The sequence below is a fragment of the Sinohyriopsis cumingii genome, unplaced genomic scaffold, assembly GCF_028554795.1.
Source record: "Sinohyriopsis cumingii isolate HCF-2022 unplaced genomic scaffold, ASM2855479v2 utg002203l, whole genome shotgun sequence".
Lineage (NCBI taxonomy): Eukaryota > Metazoa > Mollusca > Bivalvia > Unionida > Unionidae > Sinohyriopsis > Sinohyriopsis cumingii.
Genome location: NW_028316157.1, coordinates 259,439 through 284,286, shown reverse-complemented (window position 1 = coordinate 284,286; position 24,848 = coordinate 259,439). Strand labels below are relative to the sequence as shown.

General features: G+C 34.3%; 2 protein-coding genes across 2 annotated transcripts; both read left to right on the top strand.

Moving 5' to 3' along the window:
- The first annotated feature begins 4,463 nt into the window (after positions 1-4,463).
- LOC149770940 (uncharacterized) lies at positions 4,464-5,236 on the top strand. The gene is made up of 2 exons (XM_089948973.1): positions 4,464-4,864; positions 5,106-5,236. The coding sequence occupies exons 1-2, from the start codon at positions 4,518-4,520 to the stop codon at positions 5,110-5,112; spliced, it is 354 nt and encodes a 117-aa protein (XP_089805099.1). The 5' UTR covers positions 4,464-4,517; the 3' UTR covers positions 5,113-5,236.
- A 14,642-nt stretch (positions 5,237-19,878) lies between these two features.
- On the top strand, positions 19,879-20,653 carry LOC149770939 (uncharacterized). Its single transcript, XM_089948966.1, has 2 exons — positions 19,879-20,281; positions 20,523-20,653. Exons 1-2 carry the CDS (start codon positions 19,935-19,937, stop codon positions 20,527-20,529), a joined length of 354 nt encoding a protein of 117 aa, XP_089805092.1. The 5' UTR covers positions 19,879-19,934; the 3' UTR covers positions 20,530-20,653.
- The last annotated feature ends 4,195 nt before the right edge of the window (positions 20,654-24,848 follow it).

Here is a 24,848-nt window from a genome sequence, read left to right as displayed (position 1 = left end):
GTGATATAAATAAAATATAAGTATACTATGTATGCTGTATTAATGATATACTATTCGTTGTATAACATTTTCATTAAAAGGAAACTCGGCGTGCCTCGCTTACTTTTAATGAAAAATGTATACATCTGGTTTTATATCATTAACGCAACATACGTAATATATACAAAAATAACAAGACAAAAAGATGCCGATGTGTGATAAAGTATTTGTTTTGGTTTAAATCTTACGTTATGGGATTTTCTTCTGTTGAACTCGTAAAACTTAATATCAGAATCGTTGTAATTTATAAATCAATGTACACTAATATTGTAATAACTGACATGGCGGACCAATAGTACATTTAAATGAGCACTGCATTTAAGTGAACCCATGTGATTCGAAATCAGATCTATTTGTAACAGTTATGATTGATATTAAACAACTGCTGAACCCAGTTTAATTCGTTTAGTTTTCATTTGACAATGTTTCCTACTTAGGGAAAATTCAGCCTTACATTGGCCATCGATGTGTCAACACTGCAAGTGTCGTTTAAGTCTCATTAAAATCTGGTCCTTGCGATGGCGTTTTTTGCTAAAAAGCTCACTAGATTTTCAAAGTTCCATTAATTGGAGTGCTTTTATGCATGGATATACGTGAAATTTAAAGTGTTTTAAAACATGTTTATAATTTTCAGCTATATCAGGATAAAGATATTTATTCGTAGCATCACAAGAGCGGAGTATAACATTTTTCCCAAGTGCATGTGTTGCCTACATTTACTTATACATTCTTTGCAGTAGTAGCTGAGTTAGGGTTGAAGTAATAGCGATAGTTGCATTAGCGTTCGCGCTATAAGTAGAACACGTGGCCGCTGAAATATAGCCGTACTGAATCTCGAATGACGACCAAATCAAGGCAGGAGGGGGTTTACCGAGCATAAGATTGATACTCTAAAAGATTTGTTAACTAGTTGGTATTCATTGCAGATAACGAAGATATGTGGTTACATAATAATACTATAGTGACACAGGTTCATTGTTTGCACGAATATGGCCTCAACGTCAGAATTCAAAAAGCAACACATCAATTAATATCCGCGTTTAAATGTTCAAGAGGAAGGTTTGAATACAAGACTACAGTGAAAGACATTACAATAGCATATAGTTATTAAAACAATAAAGTGGGCGGAGCAGGAGAACCACCAACGGGGAATTAACTATGAGACAAAAATGTGCCGTTTCAAGAAGAGCGTGGTTAATTATTGATCATAAACACACCTTTCACAAATAAGTATAATATTCATGAAAGGTCATAGGAGTGATAGGTACAGTATAAGGTACCCATTTTTGTATTACAAAAAGTACACGTGATACGTGTTAATTAAAAAGTGAACTCCAAAACAATGGGCTCAGAGTTCATCCTTGTTCACTAAAAATATTGATTTACGAAGCTGAATTATTCGAAGACCTACCCAAGACAAAACAAACTTTTAATACTTTGGATTTGACAAGCTTTTTGTGATTCCATGTTAAAAAAAATTGTACACCACAGTTGGGAGAGTTGTTTTATTGTTTTGTTTTAGTTTAGCTTTCTTTACTCACATTTCGACACATGTTTGCTTTTAAAAGTTTGGAAGAATAAAATACCATTCACTGTGTGAATTTGAAATGAAGAGTGCCAGATTCGGAGGTGTCTCTCCAACACTAAGATAGGTACCATCGGTACACACTGTGTTACCATTGTTTAGTGATAGCATGGCATCAGGAGTAATAGTCTATTCGCATTTTGTATAAAGCGTATTCTAGATGAGTGTACATGTGATATGTTTTTACGAAATGAGTTGATTATGATTTACCACAAGCTATTTGTATCAAGTATTACGATGAACTAATCCGCCAATAAAGGTTTACGTTATTTAAATAAAGTGTTGCATCGGAGCCAAACTACAAGGACAATAATCGATCCATAATCATGGAATAAATACAACACTTTGATAGAAATTATTATTACATCATGTAATATCGTGATGATCAAAACTAGATCACATGCTTTCTAAGTAGAGTATACTTTGAGTCATAATAAACAACTGGTCAGAGCAAAATCATGCAGGTTCTACGCTTCCTACATCTACTTGCAATATATCAAACGTATGATCACAATTTATGCAATAATTGTATTATATACATAAATGATTTAATATCTGGTTTATTCTGATTGGTTCTAATCATTCATAGGACACAGATCTGTAATATGCTGCGATGATTCATCAATCGACCAATAGGACTGGTTTTCTCTCGGCCCTAAGAACAGTATTTTTTCACTATTAACACAATCAATCAATAGGAAAAGAACAGTATATTTTCACTATTAACACAATCAATCAATAGGAAAAGAACAGTATATTTTCACTATTAACACAATCAATGTTCATGTATCCACACAATAAAAAAACAATCCGCTTACAAATGGAATCATATCGTACGTGTAGAATTATTCAGACAAAATTGAATGCCTTACCTGGTACTTTGAAATAAGATTTTGAAAATTATTTTCAAGAAGCGTGTGCATGATCTTTACACCTCTAAACGAACATTTTTCTCTCATTGGTGTTTACTTTACTAAGTTTGCTTGGAATGTGACCGCTGAAAGAAAATAATATTACCAATTTAAGAAACGTTTTACATATATGGAAGAGAGGTACCAACATTAACATGCCCCAACGTAACACTGTTAGGCGACACGACAATTTAATAGACAGTGCTTAACAGGTACAATCTACTGACAAATGTAATTTTAAATAAAGTATATAGAATTCAAATATATTATATTTTGGAAATTCTTCATGATAGATCGAGACATTGTATGAATTAAATTTGTCAAAATGTTGCTTGAAAATATTAAGTGGAAAATGCATAAAAAATGATTTATCAAATCCATCACATGGATTATTTTTTCATAATTGTAAAAACAAACATGTCTGCATTGCAAACGGAAATTTACATCCATACAATTAAACAACATAAACAAAATACGTTTCTGGTATTTCTTAGTCATCAATTATTTAATTTGCTGAATGTATTAACTATCAATCATCGTGTTTACTTAAGTTAACATGCATGCAAAATAAGGTCCTCACGGATATAAAAGGACTGGATATTCGACGATTCAGCACAGGCATTTGCCAGACTGGTGTCACAATTTCTGATCCTACTTCAAAATTTGCTTGACATTGTTGTCATCCAGGTAAGTGATTGTATGCGACATAGAAATTATCGTTCGTTAATAACCTATACATCACGCATGGTTCTTTTAACTTATGCCATGCTTACAATTTCCGAATGTGGAGACATGAGCTTGTATACATTTGAATTATCATTTCTGGACGCAAGATACGTTTCAGTTATATTCATGCTCTCCTATTTTTGTTTTTTCTCTATTAGCAGCATTCAAGTCTTTTTGGGGAATCATACAAAGGGTCTCTAATTTTGGTAGTATATCAATTTTACATACCAGCTAACTGCGAAACAGTTTAATTTTGTAACGAAAACAATATGTTCTACAAGAAGAACCACATTATCGGTAATATATGTATAACCATATTGTCTTTAAGAGATATACATGCGTATATATGACAACCAATCTTTACAATTAATTAATTTGTTTTAATTTCATGTATAGACAAATAGATGATATAAAATATATTACTCATAGAACCGAACCGAAAAAAGTGATCCTAAATCCAAATCATGTTTTATTTAAATATCCGGTTTGAAAATTATTTTATTGTCCACTTGGGTATCATTCTTCATACTGCCTAACATCACGAAACGTTGTGGCAATCATTCACATAGTGGACCTTTCCATGGTTTGATCTAAGTTATTACACTGCGTCACACAAAATAACAATTCACTGTCAGGTGAATCTACTCTCTTTTACGCCATGTTTAGAGTTTATGTATCGTAAGATAGAACATAGAATAAAACTGAATCATAGTTGTCAGTGTAAGTCACTTTTGAAAACGCCATTAAGTTTCCATATAAAGGTCATACGGCCTTTCGCAACCATCGCCTTTATTCGTTTTTCAAGATAATGTATACGAACAGCTCACACAATTACTTTCAAGCATCACAGTATTACAAATCTGGATATGAATGTGTGTTTCCATAAGACGTTGCACAGTCAATCGCCCTAAAGCGCCACTCCTAAACTTGGAACGTATATATTTTGCAATCTGGAGACGGTATAGGATGTACTTTGTTTACAAATCAAAGGTTGCCAGTGAAATCCCGTATGAGCGAGAGCCTAATCTTCAAAATTAAAACTGTATTTATTTTCTCGTTTCTAGTGTACAATTGAAACATTTGTCACCACCGTACAATTCAAATAATATGCATTCACGCCCGGTCTTTATTCATTGAAAATGTCAGAAAATGTAACATCAACTTGCTTTCTGTTTACCGTCTAAACTACGCTCCCATACAAAACATTAAACGCTAACTGTTATTTTGTGAACTTACATTTCATTTTGCAGAGGAAAATGAAGGCCGTAATTGTTCTTGTAGCCTGCTTAGTAGGTGCTGCCATTGCTACCTATCCGTTTGGTGGCGGATATGGCAGTTATGGTGGATATGGAGGTTATGGTGGCAACGGCGGATATGGTGGCTATGGATGGCATCCTGGATATGGTGGATATGGATGGTATCCTGGACATGGTGGATATGGAGGATATGGATTATATGGTGGATTAGGTGGATACGGCTTTGGATTAGCTGGTGGATATGGTGGATACGGATCGTACTTAGGTGGTGTACTCAGGGGATACAACTGGGGATTTGGACACCACTTTCCTAAGTTTGATTACGGTTACAGTAGACACCATAAAAAGTAAGAATAAATATTAGTCATCCTTGATAAGTCTGTTACATGTTACGGTATGACGACCTTTTTACAATTTAACCATTAGCTTATCCACTTCATTTCTACTGACTCATTACATGTCTTTGTGCTTACAATTCGAAGTAGCCATAACGTCGTTTCGTCAAGATGAATATCAATATTTTATCAATATTGTATTGTTTGGGCAAGTGAGCTTGCGAAAATGCTCTAAATTTGTTCCTTTTTACAGATATTAAGACAAACAAAATGATCCAAGGACTGACAAGAGAGCGAAAGGAATATGACTCCATATCTCGATTACTAGATTAGCAGTATTTGTACATACTACATCAATAAACATATTTGATCGAAGACACTAAATTGGCTTTATCACTATTTTATTTCTATTATCTCACTTCCTCTGTCTGTCAGTCAGTATGTCTGTCTGTCTCTGTCTCTCTCTGACACACACAATTATAATATTGCCACGAGTTTATATTCTACTTTGACTGCAATTGTGATGAAAGTACTGCCAAATGTTTTAAAGTGAACGATTCTTGACGTAAAATGGGACTGAATCAATGAGTGAAATATTTAAGTAAATGTAGGCAAACATTCACTTGGGAAAGAATGTTATACTCCGCTCTTGAGATGCTACGAATAAATATCTTTATCCTGATATAACTGAAAATTATAAGCATGTTTTAAAACACTTTAAATTTCACGTATATCCATGCATAAAGCACTCGAATTAATGGAACTTTGACAATCTAGTGAGCTTTTTTGCAAAAAACGCCATCGCCAGGACCAGATTTTAATGAGACTTAAACGACACTTGCAGTGTTGACACATCGATGGCCAATGTAAGGCTGAATTTTCCCTATGTAGAAAACATTGTCAAATGAAAACTAAACGAATTAGACTGGGTTCAGCAGTTGTTTAATATCAGTCACAACTGTTACAAATAGATCTGATTTCGAATCACATGGGTTCACTTAAATGCAGTGCTCATTTAAATGTACTATTGGTCCGCCATGTCAGTTATTACAATATTAGTGTACATTGATTTATAAATTACAACGATTCTGATATTAAGTTTTACGAGTTCAACAGAAGAAAATCCCATAACGTAAGATTTAAACTAAAACAAATACTTTATCACACATCGGCATCTTTTTGTCTTGTTATTTTTGTATATATTACGTATGTTGCGTTAATGATATAAAACCAGATGTATACATTTTTCATTAAAAGTAAGCGAGGCACGCCGAGTTTCCTTTTAATGAAAATGTTATACAACGAATAGTATATCATTAATACAGCATACATAGTATACTTATATTTTATTTATATCACATAGAAATGGATATATTTTCCCAATGAATATAGTTCAGATTTACTAAATTCAAACGTGTATTGACCGAGTGAATGAACTCCGTACATCCTTGCCTAGTGTGGGTTGCTACAAAATGCAGTTGTATGCCTTTTGTGGCTATTCACGATTACCTTGCATATTTCTTAGTTGATTCTTTTCTCATTTGAGTTTCTAATTTTCTTCACATTGATTAACTCAACATAATATAAACTTATGATTTAAACTTGAAAGATTGATTCAGTGAAGTTAGTAGAACACTACAAGCATATGGTTGTCTGCGCAGTTCACATCAACGTTAGTCATTCACGTACCTTACGCATGGAAATTAGCGTGGAATAAGAAACTAAGCAAAATTACTAACCAAAAAGAGGTAATTCAAATATTTTAATATATGTACAATTGATCTAATGTATTATTCTGCTTTGAGAACAGGACTAACGATCATAAAATTCTCTCTCTCTCTCTCTGTGGTAAGTTTGACTTTAAAACTCTCCGTCTGTTTGTCTCTGTCTCTCTCTTTCTGTATCTCTCGAACTCTTTCTCTCTCTCCCTCTTATCCTGTGGTCGGTTTGACGTAAGGTTTACTATCATTAGTAAGTCCAGATACATCGTGGGATGACACAAACAAAAATCCTCTACGCTCGTCTTAAATAGATTTTCACCTCTATCTTGTTCCAGAGAGAGAGAGAGAGAGAGAGAGAGAGAGAGAGAGAGAGAGAGAGATAGAGAGAGAGAGAGAGAAGAAGGGGGTGGTTTCCTTTGGACATTTTCATATTTAACTTATGATACGCAATTGTTGGAACATTATAATATGTTTTTTGACACAATAACAGCATGAAAATATTAAATACATCACAGCATGTGTACCTCGTAACCGAGAAACTCACCGGATAATGTCGACAGGGTTACCACATTTATATTAATGGATTATATAAACAGTGTAGATTAATCCCAAGGAAAGTCAACACATATCGTTACGATGAAGCAAATATTTTTGTATTTTGCCTCGTGTGAGTTTAAGTTTAAGGTTTTCATCCATCCCTATTTCTTTTTCTCTCTCACTCCAACTTTCTGCTCAGTTTTGAGACGGGAGGGTGGAACAGAAAGCAGAAAGGATTGCGTTGAAATTGTAAACCATATTAAATTTATTTAGTAAAGGGGATTATTCATACATTGTATCGTTATTTTCGTACGTCAATAAAGATGAATGTTTAGAAATTCATCATTGATTTAGGAAGAACAACACACGGTTGAGAGTGTGTTTATAAATGCGTTTTATTGCGCCATGGGCGATTCCCATTTTGTAATGCCAATAAAATTCGTATATCAACTTGATTTATTCCAACACTTTAAAAAACATATTATTGTTAAAGTATAATTATATATGTCTATCTATCTATCTATCTATCTATCTATCTATCTATCTATCTATCTATCTATCTATCTATCAAACTTGTACATACATACATACATGCATACATACATACATACATACATACATGCATACATACATACATACATACATACATACATGCAAACAGTCATGCAACCATGCACGCACACACACACGCACACACGCACGAATGAACACACACATACATCAATTCATACATCAATACATACATACATACATACATACATACATACATGCATACAACATACATACTTACATACATACATTTATACATACATACATACATACATATATACATACATGCATACATACATGCATGCATGCATACATATGCATACATACATACATAGATACATACATACGTTAATTACTTCGTCGTCTTGCCGGTGTGTCTGCTGCATGCGAGTATGTATAACACAGATGATGTCGTATCATTTGTGGTGCTTTGGTGCTGGGTGCTTACTCGTGATTGAATATGGGCAGGCAAGGCAATTGGTGCCGTTGATATCGCGGACCTGTTTTCGAATCATCACAGAGTGCAAAACATTGACATGATATTATTATTTGTAATGAATAGTAATTACGCCAACAATTATCAAGCACTCTCATATATAATCCACTGATATCACTTTCTGATCTGTCTGATATTTATATATGTTGGTGTGTGTTTGTGTGTGTATGTGTTTGTGTGTGTGGTTTTGATTTTTAACGTATCTTTAAGAATTTTTCAGTCATTTCGCTACGATGTCTGCAGTGTGGCAGTTTATAGTGATGCCTAGCACTAAGGGCATCATGTCTCACGCATGTAGCAAGATGTGACACCCAGTCAGATTTTTCTGACACCAGGTTGACCAGTCCTAACAATAACCTTTAGTACTGAGCGCCAAGCGAGGCAGCTGTTAGTACCATTTTTGTAAGTCTTTGGTACGACTAGGGGGATCGAACCCAACACCTCCAGCATCCAAGGCGGACACTCTAACCACTAGGCCACACGAGCGGTCTATATACGGTGGTCACAAACGACATAGCTTTCCTTTTTCTCTTCAAGCAATGGCGAAGATATGTTGCCCTTTGTTGCAGCACATGTGTGGGGCCCACCTCTTGTCCTGATCTCCAAGGTTTCAGCCAAAATAAAGGTGATATGTGTCTTAACCATAGTGGTTACACTGCGCTTTTGTTATGCAAAAGTCACTTCACCACAAACATAACAAAAGTTATCTGCATTGTTTACGCAAGTACTAGGCATCTCTGCTCACTTTGGCAAAATGCAAATAGGTCTCTTTGCAACATCAAACACTGACAAATAAGAGAGCACGACACTGTATGATTTCTGAAGCTGATGTGGGGCAATTTGTTCAGCAGATTGATGTAAGCTTATTTTTGATTGCATCATCCATGACTTCTAAGACCTATGTGATGCAATTCATATCATGTATGACACAATGCCAGCTTCAAATTGAACCATTCATTGTTTTACGTAAAAAGCAAGAAACCCTGTCATAGATGTATTCATAGATCCAAATATATATTTTCGTCATTTCTGGTTTACAGTAAAATTCCTTCCCTTTGTAACTCACTTATTCTCCGCCATTCCCAAGTCAAGGGTCGTATACAATGATCTATAAATCTCGAGCCAATCAAACAATTTAGGTATCGTTTTCATTCCCAGTGACCCACAATTAGTAACGTTTGACTACATTTATTTCGGAAGCATTTGGCTGTATATCATTGTAAATTAGGGAATGAAAAGAATATCGTATGTCACAAGCGCCTCACATCAAGTGCTAATCAAGGTACCGATAAAGGGTAGCGTTATTTAATTACTTGCCTCAGAGACAAAATGCTAGGCCTGTAATTGATGAATGTTCAAGAAATAAATCCAAATTTGTTTTAGTTTGTTTTAACTGTCCTTTCAGATCTCGATGATCAAAAATGTTATATATGCTTTGTAAGCGGAGTTTACGTTAGTCACAATACATAACTGGTCGCAACAAATTGATACAGGTTCTGCGATTCAGACATTCAACTACAAATTATCTTCTAGTCTGCTTAGTAGGTGCTACTGTCGCTGCCCATTCGTTAGGTGGCTACGGCGGATATGGGGCTTATGGAGTATACGGAGGTTATGGTGGCTATGGTGGGAATCTAGGATATGGTTGATAAGGTGGATATGGACGTTATGGTGGATATGGTGGATATCCTATAAAGTAAGGGTATTTAATCTTCAACGTTAACAATTCTAAAGCATGTTACAGCACGGCCTCATTCTACTAGTTACACATTAGCTTGTCTATTTCAATTTCTACTGAGTCATTACATCTAGTTGCGCTTACAGTTCGAAGTATTCACACACATAGTCTCTTCAAGATATATAGATAAATATATCATCGATATTGTATTGTTTTGGCCAGTCGTCTGGTGCAAATGCTTTTAATGTGCTCCCTTTTGACATATATTAGGAACAAATATATCCATAACATGAGAGGACTGTCAGCGGAAAATGATGCCGTATCAGAATTTTTGTTATGTTAGTATTTGTACATACTTCAAAAATAAACATAATAGATCAAAGAAAACAAAGGGGCTTTATATAATTATTTTATGTCGATTATCCCACTCCTCTACCCCCACCCTTTCTCTCTCTCTCTCTCTCTCTCTCTCTCTCTCTCTCTCTCTCTGGACTACAGTCATCGAGGGCCGATGTTTGATTGAATTTTCCTTAAGTTAAAAACATGGCCAAATCAAAACTCAACGTTTAAAATTGGAGTCTACAACTGTTTAATATGAGTCACAGTTCTTGTAAATAAATCTGGTTTTGAACCACTAAAAGAGCAGATTTTGAATCATTACGATCCACTTCCATTCATCGCTCATTTAAATGTACCATTAGTCACCCATGTCAGTTTTCGACAATAATTTGTTCACACTGTTTTGTGAATTATGATGAAAATGGACTTCAGTTTTACCATTTCAATGGATGAACATCTCATAAAGTAATTTTTAAACATAAACTAGCAAGAAGGTGAACCAGCTAAGTGTGTCAGCAATATTATCATATCCACTAATTTCATATCTTAACGCATGTCGTTTAACATCACACATGAAAAGAAACTAGTTATTTAAACCGTCCCTTTTTAAGACCACTTTCTATATATTGTGCTCGCATCGTTAATACATGATTAACAAAAATTTAGGTCATACGGTGGTAACAAAGTCTTTTCTAAAAGACGCGTTCCTTGAGGTTGCCAGATATTTTGCTATATATATATATATATATATATATATATATATATATATATATATATATATATATATATGCGTTTCTGATTTCGTTGAAAATTACACGCTTTAAAACAAAATTGTCAGATTATTCTAATTACAAATGTTTCTTACAATTTTCAGTATCAAATTTCTTTCTTTTCATTTCTTTGTTTTTTAATCAGAATTTCTCAAAACACTGGAGAGGATTTTCAAAACAGCTTAGTTAGATGTCATTGAATTATATTTTGATATACGTAGATCATTAAAAAAATGCCACAGCTGAAAGTCTTTTTGCACTATTTATATCGCTAGAGGGCAAAACTGTGTTTCACAAACCATTCTTTCTCATAGCATTAGCTTAGTGAATTTCTTTATTAATGTTGATGGTTTCTGGATACGTTCCTTAGTTTAGAAAACAGATTCTCGACTAATATTAGTTGTAACGATAAAATCCTGCACAAATAAGTTGTATATTATTACGATTGATTTCTGCAATATCCTTATTAAAGATTGACGTGTATACCATTACAAGAAATAAAACGGTCTGCATTGTTATATGTGAAAAATGGACGGGAATCAATGAGGTATCCACTTCGAAAAATGCAATGAAATTTTCACTTTGGAAATTTAGCAGATCGGGACTGGCTAAGGTTTTCTTGTTGACATATAAAACTTAAAAATGTCAAAATCTGATACAATTAAAGTGATAAATCTACATGTAAAAACATACATTGATAAATGTACATTTCATAGAGACGGGCCAAATTTATCTCAGTTCAAAATGTTTGTTGCTTTTAGCTTTCAAATAGGAAAATATGAGCTCATTTGGTGTACTGGCTGGCCCGTACCTAGCCACATGAGTGTTTCATGGAATATACAACTACAGTATTGTCTCAGAAGGATTTTTCGCAGTTACAATGCATACACTAATATATTGGCATTCCGCTGTTGCAGACGACAACGCAACATTTCATCCCTGCGATAATAGTCGTCCCCAAAACATTCTCTTTTGAGATCAATCTTTACACCACTCAAAATCTCAATGTCTATCTGACAGTGCAGGGTCGTACAAACTGCCTACAGCTCAAAACCCATGATGCCAACATTTCTTGGGTCCCTTAGGCTGAGCTGCCTCAAGAACGGTTACAGGTTCGTTTAAATTACTCCAGCAGCAGTTATGCATATCTCGAGCCTCTGATCGGCAATTGCGATACGACTACAGCGATGACCTGAATTATGTCGAAAGAAAGGCAACCAAACTAGGTCCAAAATCTAAAGGCGAACCAAGGGACAGCGTTGACTTAGCCTAGTGTAAAGAGTTTGTGTTTGATAAATGTCATACAAATATGTCTCCACTGATATACCAAACTGTAAATCCGGTTTCTTTCTTTCGATGAGACAATTGTATTTTTCACTGGAATGTACGATAGCCAGCTTCTATTTTAAACAACACCATCTAACCAGGATTGCGCTGCTATGCCGTTTCATTCCCTTGCATTCACATATGCATGGATTTTAGCAGAGGAAGGCCAAGACAGAAAGTATTTTCCTGTGAAGAATTTAGCCATTATCTCAAGAAATTGTGGATACATTGCATTACAGCACAGTGTGAAAAGTTGACACGTGACTATGTAATATGTTAAGTAGCTCGCGCCTGATATCAATGAAGAGACTACTTGTGATTTGTAACCTAATAACCATATTAGATTGAAAAGAACTACCCATAAAGACTTGTAAATATGGAAATGATGTGTATTGAAACTTCTGCTCCATTTTTCCAAAAAGACCACGTCATTAAACTGAATTCATTTATCTCCTAAAATACAACTCTAGTGTTTTTAATTAAGGTATTGATATTTTCGTTTTAAAAAATATTCGTTTCAAAATATAAGACAGCATAAGGACCTTACTGTGCTTTCAAATTTGGTCTCTTCGTAACTATATGTTTCATCAAATTAGCAAACGTGACCATGATCCAATTTTCAGTTTGAATCAATATTTATAAACAAGGTTGAACTTTAGAAACATGAGCTAAGGATTCATCGATCAGTGTTACTGAAGAAATCCTCTTAATTATTTCCCAGGCAAACTAATGCATTGGTCAGTGCTAGACAGGAATCATGAAATAATGTCCAATAACACTAGATGCAAGTATTATGCATTTAGTTCTATTAATCAGATGATAAGATCGAATCTTGAGTGGAACATGACTTCTCGCAGAAGAATAAATTTGCATGACCCCGCACAGCCAAGGACAACATACTATATACCTTACTCAATAATACAAGCCAGGAAAACACGATAGCGAATGGGAAAATCGCGTGATAGAAACATTGCTTTTCCTCAAGATCCTGAAACAATGCGCGTCAGTCTCTAATACTGTTACTTCTTTGAATTAAATGTTTATTTTAAATGAAATAAAGGTCAGTACTAAATAATTCAATAGATGAAGAAGTAGATAGGATGACGCGTTTTAATGATCATGTCACTGATTCACACATATTTCGAAAATAGTAAACATGGTTTTAGCATCCAGTTCAGTGATTGGTAACTCACCATTTATTGTATTGTATTAAATATATATATATATATATATATATATATATATATATATATATATATATATATATATATATATATATATATATATATATATATATATATAAAGTTTTCAAACCGATAACATGTGAATTCTTAAAATCCGTTGTCTTATTTATGTATTCATATGAATCACTTTCTAGTTATACAAATCCAAAAGCATGAGGGTATTTGGATCTTATCACAGGTCGTAATATTAATATTTGAGATGAAATTCAGAGGTGAAAGTCAATCCTGACAAAATATTAGTGCTTGAACTTTCATCATCATACATGTTCTGGGTGATAAACGAATTCAGTTTATTTGAGATTTGTAATATTTATGGATTACTTTTATTACAATCGCTTCTTATAACAACCCATGAAATTCGACCTTAAATGCTAGACGGGATTTTATATCATTTCTAAAGAAATTTATCTACGTTATGCGATCATACCTTCATGTGTGTGTGCGTTCATGGTTGCATGCCTGTATGCATGGATGTATGTATGTATGTATGTATGTATGTATGTATTAGTTTGATAGATAGATAGACATATATATTTATGCTTTAAAAATAACATGTTTTTTAAAGTGTTGGAATAAATCAAGGTGATATACGAATTTTATTGGCATTACAAAATGGGAATCGCCCATGGCGCAGTAAAACGCATTAATAACACACTCTCAACCGTGTGCTGTTCTTCCTAAATCAATGATGAATTTCTAAACATTCATCTTTATTGACGTACGAAAATAACGATACAATGTATGAATAATCCCTTTTCTAAATAAATGTAATATGGTTTACAATTTCAACGCATTCCTTTCTGCTTTCTGTTCCACCCTCCCGTCTCAAAACTGAGCAGAAATTTGGAGTGAGAGAGAAAAAGAAATAGGGATGGATGAAAACCTTAAACTTGAACTCACACGAGGCAAAATACAAAAGTATTTGCTTCATCGTAACGATATGTGTTGACTTTCCTTGGGATTAATCTACACTGTTTATATAATCCATTAATACAAATGTGGCAACCCTGTCGACATTATACGAGCTTCTCGGTTACGAGGTACACATGCTGTGAGGTATTTAATATTTTCATGCTGTTATTGTGTCAAAAAAAATATTATAATGTTCTAACAATTGCGTATTATAAGTTAAATATGAAAATGTCCAAAGGCAACCACCCCCTTCTTCTTCTCTCTCTCTCTCTCTCTCTCTCTGGAACAAGATAGAGGTGAAAATCTATTTAAGACGAGCGTAGAGGATTTTTGTTTGTGTCATCCCACGATGTATCTGGACTTACTAATGATAGTAAACCTTACGTCAAACCGACCACAGGATAAGAGGGAGAGAGAGAAAGAGTTCGAGAGATACAGAAAGAGAGAGACAGAGACAGACAGACGGAGAGTTTTAAAGTCAAACATACCACAGAGAGAGAGATAGAGAGAGAGAGAGAGAGAGAATTTTATGATCGTTAGTCCTGTTCTCAAAGCAGAATAATACATTAGATCAACTGTACATATATTAAAATATTTGAATTACCTCTTTTTGGTTAGTAATTTTGCTTAGTTTCTTATTTCACGCTAATTTCCATGCGCAAGGTACGTGAATGACTAACGTTGATGTGAACTGCGCAGACAACCATATGCTTGTAGTGTTCTACTAACTTCACTGAATCAATCTTTCAAGTTTAAATCATAAGTTTATATTATGTTGAGTTAATCAATGTGAAGAAAATTAGAGACTCAAATGAGAAAAGAATCAAGTAAGAAATATGCAAGGTGATCGTGAATAGCCACAAAAGGCATACAACTGCATTTTGTAGCAACCCACACTAGGCAAGGATGTACGGAGTTCATTCACTCGGTCAATACACGTTTGAATTTAGTAAATCTGAACTATATTCATTGGGAAAATATATCCATTTCTATGTGATATAAATAAAATATAAGTATACTATGTATGCTGTATTAATGATATACTATTCGTTGTATAGCATTTTCATTAAAAGGAAACTCGGCGTGCCTCGCTTACTTTTAATGAAAAATGTATACATCTGGTTTTATATCATTAACGCAACATACGTAATATATACAAAAATAACAAGACAAAAAGATGCCGATGTGTGATAAAGTATTTGTTTTGGTTTAAATCTTACGTTATGGGATTTTCTTCTGTTGAACTCGTAAAACTTAATATCAGAATCGTTGTAATTTATAAATCAATGTACACTAATATTGTAATAACTGACATGGCGGACCAATAGTACATTTAAATGAGCACTGCATTTAAGTGAACCCATGTGATTCGAAATCAGATCTATTTGTAACAGTTATGATTGATATTAAACAACTGCTGAACCCAGTTTAATTCGTTTAGTTTTCATTTGACAATGTTTCCTACTTAGGGAAAATTCAGCCTTACATTGGCCATCGATGTGTCAACACTGCAAGTGTCGTTTAAGTCTCATTAAAATCTGGTCCTTGCGATGGCGTTTTTTGCTAAAAAGCTCACTAGATTTTCAAAGTTCCATTAATTGGAGTGCTTTTATGCATGGATATACGTGAAATTTAAAGTGTTTTAAAACATGTTTATAATTTTCAGATATATCAGGATAAAGATATTTATTCGTAGCATCACAAGAGCGGAGTATAACATTTTTCCCAAGTGCATGTGTTGCCTACATTTACTTATACATTCTTTGCAGTAGTAGCTGAGTTAGGGTTGAAGTAATAGCGATAGTTGCATTAGCGTTCGCGCTATAAGTAGAACACGTGGCCGCTGAAATATAGCCGTACTGAATCTCGAATGACGACCAAATCAAGGCAGGAGGGGGTTTACCGAGCATAAGATTGATACTCTAAAAGATTTGTTAACTAGTTGGTATTCATTGCAGATAACGAAGATATGTGGTTACATAATAATACTATAGTGACACAGGTTCATTGTTTGCACGAATATGGCCTCAACGTCAGAATTCAAAAAGCAACACATCAATTAATATCCGCGTTTAAATGTTCAAGAGGAAGGTTTGAATACAAGACTACAGTGAAAGACATTACAATAGCATATAGTTATTAAAACAATAAAGTGGGCGGAGCAGGAGAACCACCAACGGGGAATTAACTATGAGACAAAAATGTGCCGTTTCAAGAAGAGCGTGGTTAATTATTGATCATAAACACACCTTTCACAAATAAGTATAATATTCATGAAAGGTCATAGGAGTGATAGGTACAGTATAAGGTACCCATTTTTGTATTACAAAAAGTACACGTGATACGTGTTAATTAAAAAGTGAACTCCAAAACAATGGGCTCAGAGTTCATCCTTGTTCACTAAAAATATTGATTTACGAAGCTGAATTATTCGAAGACCTACCCAAGACAAAACAAACTTTTAATACTTTGGATTTGACAAGCTTTTTGTGATTCCATGTTAAAAAAAATTGTACACCACAGTTGGGAGAGTTGTTTTATTGTTTTGTTTTAGTTTAGCTTTCTTTACTCACATTTCGACACATGTTTGCTTTTAAAAGTTTGGAAGAATAAAATACCATTCACTGTGTGAATTTGAAATGAAGAGTGCCAGATTCGGAGGTGTCTCTCCAACACTAAGATAGGTACCATCGGTACACACTGTGTTACCATTGTTTAGTGATAGCATGGCATCAGGAGTAATAGTCTATTCGCATTTTGTATAAAGCGTATTCTAGATGAGTGTACATGTGATATGTTTTTACGAAATGAGTTGATTATGATTTACCACAAGCTATTTGTATCAAGTATTACGATGAACTAATCCGCCAATAAAGGTTTACGTTATTTAAATAAAGTGTTGCATCGGAGCCAAACTACAAGGACAATAATCGATCCATAATCATGGAATAAATACAACACTTTGATAGAAATTATTATTACATCATGTAATATCGTGATGATCAAAACTAGATCACATGCTTTCTAAGTAGAGTATACTTTGAGTCATAATAAACAACTGGTCAGAGCAAAATCATGCAGGTTCTACGCTTCCTACATCTACTTGCAATATATCAAACGTATGATCACAATTTATGCAATAATTGTATTATATACATAAATGATTTAATATCTGGTTTATTCTGATTGGTTCTAATCATTCATAGGACACAGATCTGTAATATGCTGCGATGATTCATCAATCGACCAATAGGACTGGTTTTCTCTCGGCCCTAAGAACAGTATTTTTTCACTATTAACACAATCAATCAATAGGAAAAGAACAGTATATTTTCACTATTAACACAATCAATCAATAGGAAAAGAACAGTATATTTTCACTATTAACACAATCAATGTTCATGTATCCACACAATAAAAAAACAATCCGCTTACAAATGGAATCATATCGTACGTGTAGAATTATTCAGACAAAATTGAATGCCTTACCTGGTACTTTGAAATAAGATTTTGAAAATTATTTTCAAGAAGCGTGTGAATGATCTTTACACCTCTAAACGAACATTTTTCTCTCATTGGTGTTTACTTTACTAAGTTTGCTTGGAATGTGACCGCTGAAAGAAAATAATATTACCAATTTAAGAAACGTTTTACATATATGGAAGAGAGGTACCAACATTAACATGCCCCAACGTAACACTGTTAGGCGACACGACAATTTAATAGACAGTGCTTAACAGGTACAATCTACTGACAAATGTAATTTTAAATAAAGTATATAGAATTCAAATATATTATATTTTGGAAATTCTTCATGATAGATCGAGACATTGTATGAATTAAATTTGTCAAAATGTTGCTTGAAAATATTAAGTGGAAAATGCATAAAAAATGATTTATCAAATCCATCACATGGATTATTTTTTCATAATTGTAAAAACAAACATGTCTGCATTGCAAACGGAAATTTACATCCATACAATTAAACAACATAAACAAAATACGTTTCTGGTATTTCTTAGTCATCAATTATTTAATTTGCTGAATGTATTAACTATCAATCATCGTGTTTACTTAAGTTAACATGCATGCAAAATAAGGTCCTCACGGATATAAAAGGACTGGATATTCGACGATTCAGCACAGGCATTTGCCAGACTGGTGTCACAATTTCTGATCCTACTTCAAAATTTGCTTGACATTGTTGTCATCCAGGTAAGTGATTGTATGCGACATAGAAATTATCGTTCGTTAATAACCTATACATCACGCATGGTTCTTTTAACTTATGCCATGCTTACAATTTCCGAATGTGGAGACATGAGCTTGTATACATTTGAATTATCATTTCTGGACGCAAGATACGTTTCAGTTATATTCATGCTCTCCTATTTTTGTTTTTTCTCTATTAGCAGCATTCAAGTCTTTTTGGGGGATCATACAAAGGGTCTCTAATTTTGGTAGTATATCAATTTTACATACCAGCTAACTGCGAAACAGTTTAATTTTGTAACGAAAACAATATGTTCTACAAGAAGAACCACATTATCGGTAATATATGTATAACCATATTGTCTTTAAGAGATATACATGCGTATATATGACAACCAATCTTTACAATTAATTAATTTGTTTTAATTTCATGTATAGACAAATAGATGATCTAAAATATATTACTCATAGAACCGAACCGAAAAAAGTGATCCTAAATCCAAATCATGTTTTATTTAAATATCCGGTTTGAAAATTATTTTATTGTCCACTTGGGTATCATTCTTCATACTGCCTAACATCACGAAACGTTGTGGCAATCATTCACATAGTGGACCTTTCCATGGTTTGATCTAAGTTATTACACTGCGTCACACAAAATAACAATTCACTGTCAGGTGAATCTACTCTCTTTTACGCCATGTTTAGAGTTTATGTATCGTAAGATAGAACATAGAATAAAACTGAATCATTGTTGTCAGTGTAAGTCACTTTTGAAAACGCCATTAAGTTTCCATATAAAGGTCATACGGCCTTTCGCAACCATCGCCTTTATTCCTTTTTCAAGATAATGTATACGAACAGCTCACACAATTACTTTCAAGCATCACAGTATTACAAATCTGGATATGAATGTGTGTTTCCATAAGACGTTGCACAGTCAATCGCCCTAAAGCGCCACTCCTAAACTTGGAACGTATATATTTTGCAATCTGGAGACGGTATAGGATGTACTTTGTTTACAAATCAAAGGTTGCCAGTGAAATCCCGTATGAGCGAGAGCCTAATCTTCAAAATTAAAACTGTATTTATTTTCTCGTTTCTAGTGTACAATTGAAACATTTGTCACCACCGTACAATTCAAATAATATGCATTCACGCCCGGTCTTTATTCATTGAAAATGTCAGAAAATGTAACATCAACTTGCTTTCTGTTTACCGTCTAAACTACGCTCCCATACAAAACATTAAACGCTAACTGTTATTTTGTGAACTTACATTTCATTTTGCAGAGGAAAATGAAGGCCGTAATTGTTCTTGTAGCCTGCTTAGTAGGTGCTGCCATTGCTACCTATCCGTTTGGTGGCGGATATGGCAGTTATGGTGGATATGGAGGTTATGGTGGCAACGGCGGATATGGTGGCTATGGATGGCATCCTGGATATGGTGGATATGGATGGTATCCTGGACATGGTGGATATGGAGGATATGGATTATATGGTGGATTAGGTGGATACGGCTTTGGATTAGCTGGTGGATATGGTGGATACGGATCGTACTTAGGTGGTGTACTCAGGGGATACAACTGGGGATTTGGACACCACTTTCCTAAGTTTGATTACGGTTACAGTAGACACCATAAAAAGTAAGAATAAATATTAGTCATCCTTGATAAGTCTGTTACATGTTACGGTATGACGACATTTTTACAATTTAACCATTAGCTTATCCACTTCATTTCTACTGACTCATTACATGTCTTTGTGCTTACAATTCGAAGTAGCCATAACGTCGTTTCGTCAAGATGAATATCAATATTTTATCAATATTGTATTGTTTGGGCAAGTGAGCTTGCGAAAATGCTCTAAATTTGTTCCTTTTTACAGATATTAAGACAAACAAAATGATCCAAGGACTGACAAGAGAGCGAAAGGAATATGACTCCATATCTCGATTACTAGATTAGCAGTATTTGTACATACTACATCAATAAACATATTTGATCGAAGACACTAAATTGGCTTTATCACTATTTTATTTCTATTATCTCACTTCCTCTGTCTGTCAGTCAGTATGTCTGTCTGTCTCTGTCTCTCTCTGACACACACAATTATAATATTGCCACGAGTTTATATTCTACTTTGACTGCAATTGTGATGACATACTGCCAAATGTTTTAAAGTGAACGATTCTTGACGTAAAATGGGACTGAATCAATGAGTGAAATATTTAAGTAAATGTAGGCAAACATTCACTTGGGAAAGAATGTTATACTCCGCTCTTGAGATGCTACGAATAAATATCTTTATCCTGATATAACTGAAAATTATAAGCATGATTTAAAACACTTTAAATTTCACGTATATCCATGCATAAAGCACTCGAATTAATGGAACTTTGACAATCTAGTGAGCTTTTTTGCAAAAAACGCCATCGCCAGGACCAGATTTTAATGAGACTTAAACGACACTTGCAGTGTTGACACATCGATGGCCAATGTAAGGCTGAATTTTCCCTATGTAGAAAACATTGTCAAATGAAAACTAAACGAATTAGACTGGGTTCAGCAGTTGTTTAATATCAGTCACAACTGTTACAAATAGATCTGATTTCGAATCACATTGGTTCACTTAAATGCAGTGCTCATTTAAATGTACTATTGGTCCGCCATGTCAGTTATTACAATATTAGTGTACATTGATTTATAAATTACAACGATTCTGATATTAAGTTTTACGAGTTCAACAGAAGAAAATCCCATAACGTAAGATTTAAACCAAAACAAATACTTTATCACACATCGGCATCTTTTTGTCTTGTTATTTTTGTATATATTACGTATGTTGCGTTAATGATATAAAACCAGATGTATACATTTTTCATTAAAAGTAAGCGAGGCACGCCGAGTTTCCTTTTAATGAAAATGTTATACAACGAATAGTATATCATTAATACAGCATACATAGTATACTTATATTTTATTTATATCACATAGAAATGGATATATTTTCCCAATGAATATAGTTCAGATTTACTAAATTCAAACGTGTATTGACCGAGTGAATGAACTCCGTACATCCTTGCCTAGTGTGGGTTGCTACAAAATGCAGTTGTATGCCTTTTGTGGCTATTCACGATTACCTTGCATATTTCTTAGTTGATTCTTTTCTCATTTGAGTTTCTAATTTTCTTCACATTGATTAACTCAACATAATATAAACTTGTGATTTAAACTTGAAAGATTGATTCAGTGAAGTTAGTAGAACACTACAAGCATATGGTTGTCTGCGCAGTTCACATCAACGTTAGTCATTCACGTACCTTACGCATGGAAATTAGCGTGGAATAAGAAACTAAGCAAAATTACTAACCAAAAAGAGGTAATTCAAATATTTTAATATATGTACAATTGATCTAATGTATTATTCTGCTTTGAGAACAGGACTAACGATCATAAAATTCTCTCTCTCTCTCTGTGGTAAGTTTGACTTTAAAACTCTCCGTCTGTTTGTCTCTGTCTCTCTCTTTCTGTATCTCTCGAACTCTTTCTCTCTCTCCCTCTTATCCTGTGGTCGGTTTGACGTAAGGTTTACTATCATTAGTAAGTCCAGATACATCGTGGGATGACACAAACAAAAATCCTCTACGCTCGTCTTAAATAGATTTTCACCTCTATCTTGTTCCAGAGAGAGAGAGAGAGAGAGAGAGAGAGAGAGAGAGATAGAGAGAGAGAGAAGAAGGGGGTGGTTTCCTTTGGACATTTTCATATTTAACTTATGATACGCAATTGTTGGAACATTATAATATGTTTTTTGACACAATAACAGCATGAAAATATTAAATACATCACAGCATGTGTACCTCGTAACCGAGAAACTCACCGGATAATGTCGACAGGGTTACCACATTTATATTAATGGATTATATAAACAGTGTAGATTAATCCCAAGGAAAGTCAACACATATCGTTACGATGAAGCAAATATTTTTGTATTTTGCCTCGTGTGAGTTCAAGTTTAAGGTTTTCATCCATCCCTATTTCTTTTTCTCTCTCACTCCAACTTTCTGCTCAGTTTTGAGACGGGAGGGTGGAACAGAAAGCAGAAAGGATTGCGTTGAAATTGTAAACCATATTAAATTTATTTAGTAAAGGGGATTATTCATACATTGTATCGTTATTTTCGTACGTCAATAAAGATGAATGTTTAGAAATTCATCATTGATTTAGGAAGAACAGCACACGGTTGAGAGTGTGTTTATAAATGCGTTTTATTGCGCCATGGGCGATTCCCATTTTGTAATGCCAATAAAATTCGTATATCAACTTGATTTATTCCAACACTTTAAAAAACATATTATTGTTAAAGTATAATTATATATGTCTATCTATCTATCTATCTATCTATCTATCTATCTATCTATCTATCAAACTTATACATACATACATACATGCATACATACATACATACATACATACATGCATACATACATACATACATACATACATACATACATCCAAACAGTCATGCAACCATGCACGCACACACACACGCACACACGCACGAATGAACACACACATACATCAATTCATACATCAATACATACATACATACATACATACATACATGCATACAACATACATACTTACATACATACATTTATACATACATACATACATACATATATACATACATGCATACATACATGCATGCATGCATACATATGCATACATACATACATAGATACATACATACGTTAATTACTTCGTCGTCTTGCCGGTGTGTCTGCTGCATGCGAGTATGTATAACACAGATGATGTCGTATCATTTGTGGTGCTTTGGTGCTGGGTGCTTACTCGTGATTGAATATGGGCAGGCAAGGCAATTGGTGCCGTTGATATCGCGGACCTGTTTTCGAATCATCACAGAGTGCAAAACATTGACATGATATTATTATTTGTAATGAATAGTAATTACGCCAACAATTATCAAGCACTCTCATATATAATCCACTGATATCACTTTCTGATCTGTCTGATATTTATATATGTTGGTGTGTGTTTGTGTGTGTATGTGTTTGTGTGTGTGGTTTTGATTTTTAACGTATCTTTAAGAATTTTTCAGTCATTTCGCTACGATGTCTGCAGTGTGGCAGTTTATAGTGATGCCTAGCACTAAGGGCATCATGTCTCACGCATGTAGCAAGATGTGACACCCAGTCACATTTTCTGACACCAGGTTGACCAGTCCTAACAATAACCTTTAGTACTGAGCGCCAAGCGAGGCAGCTGTTAGTACCATTTTTGTAAGTCTTTGGTACGACTAGGGGGATCGAACCCAACACCTCCAGCATCCAAGGCGGACACTCTAACCACTAGGCCACACGAGCGGTCTATATACGGTGGTCACAAACGACATAGCTTTCCTTTTTCTCTTCAAGCAATGGCGAAGATATGTTGCCCTTTGTTGCAGCACATGTGTGGGGCCCACCTCTTGTCCTGATCTCCAAGGTTTCAGCCAAAATAAAGGTGATATGTGTCTTAACCATAGTGGTTACACTGCGCTTTTGTTATGCAAAAGTCACTTCACCACAAACATAACAAAAGTTATCTGCATTGTTTACGCAAGTACTAGGCATCTCTGCTCACTTTGGCAAAATGCAAATAGGTCTCTTTGCAACATCAAACACTGACAAATAAGAGAGCACGACACTGTATGATTTCTGAAGCTGATGTGGGGCAATTTGTTCAGCAGATTGATGTAAGCTTATTTTTGATTGCATCATCCATGACTTCTAAGACCTATGTGATGCAATTCATATCATGTATGACACAATGCCAGCTTCAAATTGAACCATTCATTGTTTTACGTTAAAAGCAAGAAACCCTGTCATAGATGTATTCATAGATCCAAATATATATTTTCGTCATTTCTGGTTTACAGTAAAATTCCTTCCCTTTGTAACTCACTTATTCTCCGCCATTCCCAAGTCAAGGGTCGTATACAATGATCTATAAATCTCGAGCCAATCAAACAATTTAGGTATCGTTTTCATTCCCAGTGACCCACAATTAGTAACGTTTGACTACATTTATTTCGGAAGCATTTGGCTGTATATCATTGTAAATTAGGGAATGAAAAGAATATCGTATGTCACAAGCGCCTCACATCAAGTGCTAATCAAGGTACCGATAAAGGGTAGCGTTATTTAAT

Excerpts from the sequence above, each read along its gene's own strand:
- LOC149770940 (XM_089948973.1), top strand. The coding sequence starts at position 4,518 with ATGAAGGCCGTAATTGTTCTTGTAGCCTGCTTAGTAGGTGCTGCCATT.
- LOC149770939 (XM_089948966.1), top strand. The coding sequence starts at position 19,935 with ATGAAGGCCGTAATTGTTCTTGTAGCCTGCTTAGTAGGTGCTGCCATT.